Source organism: Diachasma alloeum, unplaced genomic scaffold (genome assembly GCF_001412515.2).
Source record: "Diachasma alloeum isolate Michigan unplaced genomic scaffold, Dall2.0 Dall_scaffold_00185, whole genome shotgun sequence".
Taxonomy (NCBI): domain Eukaryota; kingdom Metazoa; phylum Arthropoda; class Insecta; order Hymenoptera; family Braconidae; genus Diachasma; species Diachasma alloeum.
Genome location: NW_021680351.1, coordinates 704,435 through 715,923, shown reverse-complemented (window position 1 = coordinate 715,923; position 11,489 = coordinate 704,435). Strand labels below are relative to the sequence as shown.

Here is an 11,489-nt window from a genome sequence, read left to right as displayed (position 1 = left end):
GGGGAGGCTGGAGGGAGTGGGAGAATTTACAGGTGGGGGTAAAGACTGAATGACGTCAGAGGACGAATTTAGGCCGCGGGTTGAACGACTGTTCGAGCGAGAGCTCGACCTAATCTCCGACCAGTGGCTCTTGCATCCCTCCTGCCTCCCCCCCCTCCCCCCACAACCCCCTTACCCACAATTTCCCTTCAATGGTCGACTGCGGTAATGGAGGGTGGAGGGGGATCAATGAACTTGGGTAAATTAAATTTCGGAAAGTTCGTGGGAATATTTGATGATGTTTAATTGATTATTTTCAGGGCTTTTGATTAATTGAATTTGTTGTTCTTTCGAGGGGGCGGGGGAGGCGGGGGCGTGATTGATTATGAATTTTTGTAGGGGGGAGGGTTGAAATGTATAATTGATGAGTTGAATATTGGTTTTTCAGGGGTTGGGAAATGTCACATTTTTTTTTTAGGAAATTGAAATCTCTGAAAAATAGGTTTCTTGTTGTTTTTTTAAATTGTGAAATCTTTAGTGCATGCATTTGGTGCATTTAGTCTATTTCATTTCTAACTAATGAACACGGGTTGGTGGACTGAAATTTATATAAAAATGAAGGGAATATCTTCTTCTGAGAATTCTTCTCAGTTGAAAAAAAATCAATTTTTTTCAAGTACTTGGCATTTTGGCTAAACATCCTTAATAAAAAAAAATTTGACTAGAGAATCCCGAAATGTATTCAGGAGTCTTTCGACACTTCCTCACATTGAATTCACGTCACGAATTATTACGTCAGACTGGTGCTGTCAAAATGCCCCCGCCCCCCCCACTCCGCTGATTGAGTCCGAAGAGTATGACTGGAGTATGTCGAGTGAATTGGTGATAAGATGAGTGAGTGTGGAGAGCGTAATGTACCGGACGTTGCCGGAACCGACCCAGTGACACACTTGGGTTCGCTGCACCCTTTGTGCTCAACTAAAAGATGTCTCTCCGTCTATTTTTGGATTATATTTTCTAAGAATACACCTCCCACAAATTTCTTCAATTTCCAAAGCAGAAAAAAAATCCGCAATTAACAGAACACAGTCAATACATTTTTGCTAATGAATTAGCAATTTGCTTCCAAATGGAATTTCTGTGACGGCGTATTTTAAATTGAATTCAACGATTCATTGAATTCAACATTGGCCCAACGTTGGCAGTCAACATTACCCTAACGTTTACAGCCAATGTTGACTCAATGTGGCCGCCAACACTGAGCCAACATTGCGCCAACATTACAAAGGTGAAAATATTAATGTTGGGGTAATGTTGGCTCAATGCTGGCGGTAACTTTTTCCTGAATATTGGTTTCAAAAAAAATTTTTGCAACAGCAGATGGTAGAATCAATCTCATGATCGTACTCGGTAAAGATGGTACTGGAAAGAATATTTCAAATCACAATTGGATTCATTTAATAAATTATTTTCTCCCAATGCTTCCATTAGGCAGCAAAAGATGGACGAAAAAAAAATTCCCCCTCAGTTAATGGAATCCAACAATACTAATTAAATTCGGAAATTAACAAATTAGTTTTTCATTAGAAAATTTTACGGTGCGAGTACGTAATAAGGTCTTAATCCACTAATTCCGGCAATAACTGGCGCTAATTTTATTCATTAGCAAATGGGAGAATTAATACACTCGGAGAGCCCCGCCTGAGTATATTAAATTTTTTTAATTAATCAGCATCACGCATCGGCAGTCAAAGCTGCGTGTTACGAGTCCTTCGGGGGTTATTTCGTGAATTTCATGCGATAGGAGCTCGCGGCGTTTTACGAGCGACTGGAGTGTTGATAGGTCGGACATGGCGATCGTTTGAGAATGCAATTAGACGCTGGAGCATTTTACGAGATCCTTAAATTCCGAGGTAAAACCCCACATTTCATGCAGTGGCTTATCTCACGGCTTATCGATTAGAATAAAAGTTTCGTCCGAGTTTTGAAAATTGCAAAACACGTTGTTGAGAGCGGCTGAAAGGTCAAATGAGATGATTAAATGTTACACGACTCTTCGAACATGATTCGATTCTGCAGGTAAAATCGTCTAGGTGCTCATATTGTCTGCATTAAAAAAATTTATATGCATTTTATAATGTGTACCATGTTGTTTATTCACGAGTAAAACGCGCGAATTTCATGATAAATCAGTGAAATTTAACTGATACAGTTCCCAACAAGGAATAGATTCACAATCATTCCCTTCCAAAATCGACAATTGAATAGAGCTTCCAGCGATTTTAGGAGTAAAATTCTATCTCAAAAAAAATTACTTGACATTTTTCTCTAAATGATCATCACTTAATGCATTCCATCCTTGATCAATCAACAAGTAAACCTCAATTGATTAATAAAAAAATCTTGATCTGTGCAGTTGACTGGTTTCCTCCAACAACCAGTCCCCTACAGCAGCATGTCGGAGGTGTACGCAGTGGCCCGATGGGATCCCACATACAAGTATTGCCTGAGAATCGTTTTGCCGGACGGTTCCCTGTTGCTCCAAGCGAGCAATGCATACACGAGAGACCAGTGGTACCACTCCATCCTCTGGAAGGTAAACAAATCTATTCCCAAATGTTATAAATCAACACGGAAAGCAAGACCCTGGGATTATGTCAACCCAACCATCAGTCGTCTTCAATTTTAACAGAAATGTCGAGGAATTTTTTGTAGACAAAAAAAATTGCAAAAATGTCTTTTGACGTCAAAAATTTTGTGAAAATAGAAAATCGCCTCGGAAGCAAATTACCAATTTATTATCGAAAATATACTGATTGCTGATCGCTTAACCCAATGATCAGTATCTCCTCGAGACCCCTAGAAACTCCCACTGAAATAGTCTTTCCCTTGCAGAAAAGTATCTTCAAATACCAGCACTTGGTCTCCCAGACCCACCGAGAAGAGGTGATCCTCCGAGAACTGAAGACAATGGTGGACTTTGCCCTCTGGACCCCTCTGCAAGACGAGAGGGTGAATGGAGCGCCCCTGGAGGCAGTGGCGAAGCTCCTGGAAGAGCCAGTGCCCCCAGAAATTGACAAGAGCAATGACAAACAAATTCTGGAGATGGAGGAGTTGCAGAGCCAGCGGGATCAGCGGTCATGGGCTGAGTCTGTCCTCTCGGTGGCCTCACCACTCCTGGAGAAGGCAGCCCCTCCACCAGCACTGGCTAGGGCTCTGGCCAGACTCGCCCAGAGGCATCCCAGATCACCCCTGGTGCCCGCCCTGGGGCCAGCCATCACCAGGTGCTTGAAGCACACTGTGGACTTCGGCAAATCGCCGGATATGAGGAAGCTCATTCAGATGTTCATAGCTGCTCTCTTCGAGAGTAATGATGGTGAACAGTCCATTAGAGATTATGTGGCATCCGTTCATGGCCCCGGAAGCGACTGCCCTCATCCCAGGGTGCTCCCGAATCTAGTCTCCATCTGTGTTGCTGCCATTTTTCACAGGTAAATGTGACTGGAGAATTGTATCGGATAAGTGGGTTTACTAAGAAATTTTTTTTTTATCGTTATTTTACGTCGTTTCGACCCGGTTAGGGTATACTGCGATGATGATCAAGACTTTAAATAGTTAGATCGCACCATTCTACCCGGCCGAGATTTGAACTCGGAACCTTTTGCACGTGAGGCAACGAACTTATCCACTGCGCCAAGCCACCGGGCAGAAAAAAAAATTATATTTCCCGAATATCCATTTACTTGAGAGAAAGAATGATTGAAGAACTAATTGAATCCAATGTCCAAGGACATCTACTATTGACTCACTCCTTGGTCTCAAAAGACTAGAACCTATCAAAATTGTACATGAATTTATCAAAACTAAGAAAATTGGAATCTAGAATAATCATTATTGTATCGAAAAAGGCAACAAACAAAGCCAAGTTGAAATGCAATATTCATCCAAACGATCTATTCTGCTGAATGGAAAATTGTTATTATCATGAGTACTCCCAAGAATAAAAAAAGTTGATAATTTGATAGAAAAAAATCAATAAAAAATTTTGTTTTTGCTTGAATTACGTCAAACAGTTGCATTGAATAGCTGAGAAGAATTTTCTGTTGAATTTTTAAATACGTGACAATTCCTTGGGGAAGACGATTAATATGACTCAATTTTCTAGCTGATTAAATAGATGAGAATGAGAAATATTGGAGGGGTTCCATAATTAGATACTTCTGAATGAAATTGAATTTTAATGCGATTGATTGAAGTCTGAAGCCGACAACGGATGAATTAATAATTCATGAGTCAGACGGAAATCGTTCAATACGAAGTCGTTTTTTTCGCAGATTCGAAGTCTCAAATCGAGGGCCCTTGAACACTGGAGAGAAATTCCAGCCGCCGCCACTTCAGTGCTACTTACACGTCCTAAAAATAGCGTAAGTAAACCTTCCTCGAGAATAATCCATCAATCTCTCCAATTTGATTCCGTTTATAAACTCAAGAGTTCTCTATTATTCCGGGGATTGACTTTATTCGTGGAAACAATCAAACTCTCCCACTACTTCTCGAATATCTCGGAAACTAGCGGGTGTAGAGAAAAATGTCAGAGAACATTTTTTGTGCGGAATTTGATTATCTATAAAAAATCTTTTCTGACATTTTCCTCCAAAAACATTGGTTTTCGAAATATATGAGAAAGAATATTGGGATCTTCTTGTTCTCCACTACTTCCCTACCAAATTGAGAGATGACATTTAGGGATTTTATTCGTCTCTTCATCACTCTTGATGAACTAAATAATTGTTCTGTGTTATTCGTGGGAGTGAAATCTACCCCCAGAGGGGGGAATGGGTGATACTACCGTCGACGACAGTCAAAACATTTTCAAAGTTAGGGTTTGGTATTGATTATGGGTTTAATTCTGTGATTATCTCGGAAACTAGGCGGTGCAGAGGAAAATGTCAGAGAACATTTTTTGTGGGGAATTTGATTATCCATAAAAACGTTCCTCTGACATTTTCCTCTAAAATCATTAGTTTTCGAGATATCTGAAAAAGAATAGGGGGACCTTCTTGTTCTCCACTACTTTCCTAACAAATTGTTGAATAACAAATGATAAAGGAGATGAATTGAGTGGTACTCGTGGATGGGCCTTCTTGGACGGTTTTCCTGGATTCCCGTGCGCCTCTTGGAGGCCACTGGAAGGATCATACAAATGCAGAAATTTTCAATGAAATTACTAGCATTTTTAGTGAAATTAATTTCACTGATTTTCATTCATCAGATCGGAATACGCCGACTGGAGGCCAGGTCTGGGTGCCCTTCTGCAGCCAGTGCCCTTCCCAGAGGCTGCCCTAGCCGACAAAGAGGTCCAAGCGTCAGTCCTCTCGTGCGTCATGAGACGATTGGCTGATGATTCAAGGTGTTCAGTTCATCGTGTACTCCTGCCAGTGCGTGAGCCACGACCCGGTTGGCTCCACATCGCCGCACCCTCAAGTCCGGCTTGTCCCGATGACGGAGCACTCTTCGGCGAAATGGTAATGAGCACACAAATCGTCAATGACGCTTTTGGAATACCCCGCCGCGAGTAAAAAGAATCTGAGTCAATATATATTTCGCCTCTCGCGGATGTTTTTTTCGGGTTTTAAAACACTTGGGAAAATATTGCGGTGATGTATCGACTGATAATGAGTAGATTTATGAATGACGCAGTTTAAAATTTTGAGTGACACAGGAGGAACGGAATTTCGAACGAAAAGAGGCCGATTAAATGTTTGTTGACAGCAAAAACATGTGTTTCCATTGAAAATAATTTGTTTCACTCGTTTTTTCACGGATATCTTGAAAACTAGTGGGTTTAGAGGAAAATGCATGAAAATGTTTTTCGTCGGAAATTCAGTTCTCTAGAAAAAATGTTCTACGATATTATTGTCTAAACCCGATAGATTCTGAGATATTCTAAAAACACTGCACTTGTTGAAAAACCCCAATTTCCACTCGCATGTTGTTCATTGTTCGATTATCTCGATAACGATCGATGATAGCGAAAAACGTCACATACATTTTTTGTCGGAAATTGAATTTTCTACAAAAAATTTCTTACGACATTTTTGTCTAAACCCACTCATTACCGAGTAATGTCCAAAATAGCGAAACACGTTTTCTCGTTTTTTAGTTGACATCCCTATTGAGCTGCTGCTGTCGTCGAAAGAAGTTCATAGCTTCGCTGCTAAAGCAAACAGGAAGTGCATGTATACTTCTAGCGGTGCGTGGTTGTGATGCAGCGCAAGAGGCCCTGTGTCTAATGTTAGAATGGCGTTTACTTCCGAACGAGGAGGCTCGCCTCCAAGTCGTTTCCGCTCTGCAATCGACAGCCTCCGGCAAGACGCGCTACAACAGCCTCTGCCAGCGCCAGAGGAATCTTCAAGAATTGGTAAGATTTTATTTCTCACGAAGACTCGTCTCACAAAACATTCCAAATGGAAAATCAATTGGAATGAAACCCTCGGAGGCGCTAGAAATATTGAAATAGAAAAAAAAAATTTTCACTCGGGGCCAAAGGGTCAGATCTTGAATTTTTCCCGGGGGAAAATCGAATTTTTCGGTCAAGTGAATGTCGATTCTGTATTTATTGGCCTCTCTAATGCCAATGAAACCCTCACAGGCGCCAGAAATGTCAAAATAAAAATTTTTTTTTTTCATCCGGGGCCAAAGTGTCAGATCTTGGATTTTCCCCGGGGGAAAATCGACTTTCGCCAAAATCGAATTTTTCGGTCAAGTGAATGTTGATTCTGTATTTATTGGCCCCTCTAATGTCAATGAAACCCTCAAGGGCGCCAGAAATTCCGAAATAAAAAAAAAATTTTTTACCCGGGGCCAAAGTGTCAGATCTTGGACTTTTCCCAGGGGAAAGTCGACTTTCGCCAAAATCGAATTTTTCGGTCAAGTGAATGTCGATTCTGTATTTATCGCCCCCTCTAATGCCAATGAAACCCTCGCAGGCGCCAGAAATACCGAAATAAAAAATTTTTTTTTTCACCCGGGGCCAAAGGTCAGATCTTGGATTTTCCCGGGGGGAAAGTCGACTTTCGCCAAAATCGAATTTTTCGGTCAAGTGAATGTCGATTCTGTATTTATCGCCCCCTCTAATGCCAATGAAACCCTCGCAGGCGCCAGAAATTCCGAGATAAAAAATTTTTTTTTTCAATCGAGGCCAAAGGGTCAGATCTTGAATTTTTCCTGGGGGAAAATCGACTTTCGCCAAAATCGAATTTTTCGGTCAAGTGAATGTCGATTCTGTATTTATCGGCCCCTCTAATGCCAATGAAACCCTCGCAGGCACCAGAAATGTCGAAATAAAATATTTTCATTTTCACCTGGATCAAGGCTCAGATTTTTCAACAATTTCATTGTTTATTGAGACAACGCATACACTGCGCGTCGTAGTGCTGACCGACCCATATATGAATTTTTTCGTGTCACACAGCGTGAATAATTTTGCAATAAGCATGATTATCGACAATTAATCGAAAAGAGGAATATCGAATCTAGCAGGAAAACAGCATAATGAAGGCTTCTACAATTAACGAATCCGATCCTATTGTTGACTGGTGAAATAAAAAAAAATTGTTTTACAAAGCAACAGAAAGGTGGACCGAAGAAATTAACTCTGCCAGTTCGTGCAACTGACGCTGACGTAGCTCTGCTGCTGGGAGGTGGTGCCCTGGGCAATTTGGAGTGCCTCAGTCTCGCTTTCACGTCAGTTACGTCTGCCTGCGCTGAGCAACTCATCAAATTACCAGCCCTCAGGTACTTGAACTTGTGGGCGACGCAGTTCGGCGATGCGGGGCTTCAGATGATTAGCGAACATCTTCAGAAACTTCAGGTGCTCAATTTGTGTGAGACACCGGTGTCGGATAAGGGCATTTCCACACTAGCGTGTAAGTATTTTGAGTGGAATTCAGGGGGTCGAGGGTAAATGGAAGAGATGGGAGAGTTACCGAAACACGGATGGCCACGAATCCTCCGATTCTTCAATACTATATACTAATCGAAATTAAAAAATAGTAAAATAATTCATTAGCGGATGAGATTTTGACTTTTGACCAGTCTTTGATGAATATCTCGGAATCTACGAGAGATAGCAAAATTCTTCTCATGACCTTTTTTGTACAGGCAATTAAGGGCTATAAAAAAGGTCTTAACAATTTTTTTTCTATCTCCTCTAGATTCCGAGATATTCGTCAAAAACTGGCCAATAGTCAAAATCGACTTAACCCGGTTTATCAATAGGTTTCACTTGCTCTCCCACCTGACCCTTTCGACTAGACGGAGCTGTTCGACCCTTCAACGATAAAATAGTTGACAAGTCCATTCTAATCGAGTTCTTCCTCATTCGTTATTCACAGCGCTAACGAGCCTCAGGAAACTGAACCTCAACAGCACAAAATTATCAGCCCAGACGTTCGAGTCCTTGAAGAAGCGTTTGCCAGCTCTTCAGGAGTTCGACGTACGCTACACTGAGGCCTGGTGACCCGAGCCAATACCTCTGACTTCACCGAGTGCTCCAGAAATTCGTAACAACGGTACAATTGATAATTACAGTGCACGTGCGAAAATACGTCATTGAAGACAATTGGGGTGATGTCTCGAGGGTGTTGGAGGAACTATACTGTTCTGGAATATTATATTCGTACATTTGTGATTGATTCTGATGGAGAGATGAATTGAAAATGGCGATATAACGAATTTGGGAATTGAGAGATGACATTTAAGGATTTTATTCGTCTCTTCATCACTCTTGATGAACTAAATAATTGTTGTGTTATTCGTGGGGGTGAAATATACCCCCAGAGGGGGGAATGGGTGATACTACCGTCGACGACAGTCAAAACATTTTCAAAGTTAGGGTTTGGTATTGATTATGGGTTTAATTCTGTGATTATCTCGGAAACTAGGCGGTGCAGAGGAAAATGTCAGAGAACATTTTTTGTGGGGAATTTGATTATCCATAAAAACGTTCTTCTGATATTTTCCTCTAAAATCATTAGTTTTCGAGATATCTGAGAAAGAATAGGGGGACCTTCTTGTTCTCCACTACTTTCCTAACAAATTGTTGAATAACAAATGATAGAGGAGATAAATTGAGTGGTACTCGTGGATGGGCCTTCTTGGACGGTTTTCCTGGATTCCCGTGCGCCTCTTCTTGAAGTCATCGTCCCGAAATGTCCTTCAACTCTCATAGAGACAATTTTGAGTCCACCAGGAGGCACACGAGAGAATCGCGAAAGTACATGATCGAACGAAGGGGAACAACTATTACCAAAACAATAATCAACATTGTTTCTGTCCTTTTTAAGTGATTGAATTAATTAAAAAAACGACTTACTCACTCGTCTAAGGGTGCCCAACTGCCTTAAAACTATTATGAAGTTCTGAGCGAGCACTGCCACACAATAAAGCACACAGGGACGCAGAAAATTGTAATTGAAGCATTAGAGGAGGATAATAAAGTCTAGGTGTGATTGAGTGAAGTAAAATGATGATTACTATCACCTCGAGTATTTTTTTCTCATATTTTTGGCTTTGCAAAATCGAATTTAACCATGAGAAACGATTGAAATATTTCATTCCATGGGAGTGGTAAAACAGACATTTATCGCTGCAAATATCTCAGAAAATGGTGGATTTAGATGAAAATGTAATTTCACATTTTCGCTGAACCTTACATTTTCGGAGAAATCAACGAAAAAAATGATCTTGCCACTTCAATTGCTACTCAATTCTGTCAGTTTCTCGGTAAAATGGACATCAGTCATTTGAAAAATCACGGAAAATACTGTCTAAACCCTCAAACAATGATCTAGATGTTCAATGTTCATAAGAGATAATTCTAGAAACCGTGAATCTGTCGTTCCAGAGCGAATAATGTTCTATATTATGGAAATAACCTTCGTACTTACCCCTCTAACCTTCAAATCACGTTATTACGTCGACGAGCGACGAATCAATCCATTGTTCACTGATACACAACACTTTATCACACACGACTTCACTATTTTCGAGTATTTTTACTGTTAAAACTCACCGGTGGCGTCTGTTTCTGTGCCATACGCGGAACAACGCAATGTTACTCATCGACACTGTAGCTCCCACTGTTAGCCCTCAGCCCCCCACTCCCGCTCTTCTATCCCCGCCACTTCCGACTGATGTTCTTCCTCAATTTTTTCCATGGATTTTATTGGTTGAAATAGTGGATACAGGAGAAATTAGTTGATTTTTCAGGTGAAGTGGTAAAAGAAAATGAAAAACAAAATTGTTAATTGAGGTTACGTTCCGATATCTCTTCAAGTCGTCACTTTAGAGAAAAATGCCATTAAATTTTTTTTATAGCTTTTATAACTTTTTTTGTAGTCTTTGAATTTTTCCATAAGAAAGGTAGAATGGTAAATTTTCCTAGGCCGCTTCCCTTTCGAGATATTACCGAAAAATCCAGTAATTCATTCGTTCTCAATTTGTTTTCCCTTCTACCACTTCACAAATTTATCCTTTTACTTCATGAAATCACGAAAAACAAAATGAAGTAAATTATAGTTTAAAATTGCCGTTCGACTCTAGTATCCGTATCGAAGGGCTTAGAATTGTCTTCTCAAAAGTATTTCGGGGACGAGAGTTTCTCTAGTGTAAATAGTTAAGCAGGATTAATAATTTATTGTAGTTAGGAGAATATTTATATGTTAAACGACTTAAACGTAATGAATAATGAATTAAAAATCCATTAAGATGATCGCACACGCTGAGATCAACACAAGTGTTGCAAAGAGGAAAAAACTAATAAAAAAAAAAATCTATGCGTGATAGATTAATTATAAACGAAACAGGATAATTAGCAAAAAATCGAAAACAAGAGTAAGAGAAGCTAATTGTGAAGTTATTACGAGTGAAGAAGTCTAACTTGTCTGATAAATTTATGGAAAATTATGAACATTTAATGCATACCTAAATGGATAGGATGACTGATTTCTGTATTTATGGTTTTTTAATTGAAATTGGGTATCTACAGGTGGAGCAGTCCCTGCAGCAAATGGCTGTTCACAAAATTAGGGGAATCCCACGAAAAAGAAAATTCCTAAAAGCCATTTACCAGCAGCAACTGCTCCACTTCCAACCTATATCCTTAAAATATATTTGCGAAGCTGCGAGGGGAGCAAGCATTGTAAGAAAGACTGCTTACGTCAATTTTCAATAAGAAATTGTTAAGTTAGAAATGATGAAAATTATCTCAGAATTTACTACCAAAAACAAAAAGTGAAAAAAAAAACGAAAAAAAAACGTGATCTTTGTGAAGTTTTTAGTTCTGTTGAAGAGGCATTTATACACATGCGAATTTTCATTTACAGGGACTAAATTTGTGAAATAAAAAACGTTATTGAATGATTATTAACAAAGTCATGAGCGTCTTTGTGTCTTATATGCATAATAAAATGACGTTGAATATTTCGACTCGATGATTCCACATAAAT

The 11,489-nt window shown here is 39.9% G+C and overlaps 1 protein-coding gene across 2 annotated transcripts in view; it reads left to right on the top strand.

Annotated features, from left to right (window-relative positions):
* Positions 1 to 11,488, top strand: part of LOC107048072 (C-Maf-inducing protein) — a 23,668-nt gene extending 12,180 nt beyond the window's left edge. Inside the window, exons 2-8 of one of the 2 annotated variants that reach the window (XM_015271034.2) lie at positions 2,396 to 2,575; positions 2,875 to 3,470; positions 4,314 to 4,403; positions 5,252 to 5,504; positions 6,143 to 6,400; positions 7,607 to 7,907; positions 8,376 to 11,488. In XM_015271034.2, the coding sequence (XP_015126520.1) occupies positions 2,396 to 2,575; positions 2,875 to 3,470; positions 4,314 to 4,403; positions 5,252 to 5,504; positions 6,143 to 6,400; positions 7,607 to 7,907; positions 8,376 to 8,500 (1,803 nt within the window). In that variant the 3' untranslated portion in view covers positions 8,501 to 11,488. The remainder of the gene's footprint in view (positions 1 to 2,395; positions 2,576 to 2,874; positions 3,471 to 4,313; positions 4,404 to 5,251; positions 5,505 to 6,142; positions 6,401 to 7,606; positions 7,908 to 8,375) is intronic. The other variant, XM_015271035.1, reaches the window with a different exon arrangement.
* Position 11,489: the final 1 nt, after the last annotated feature.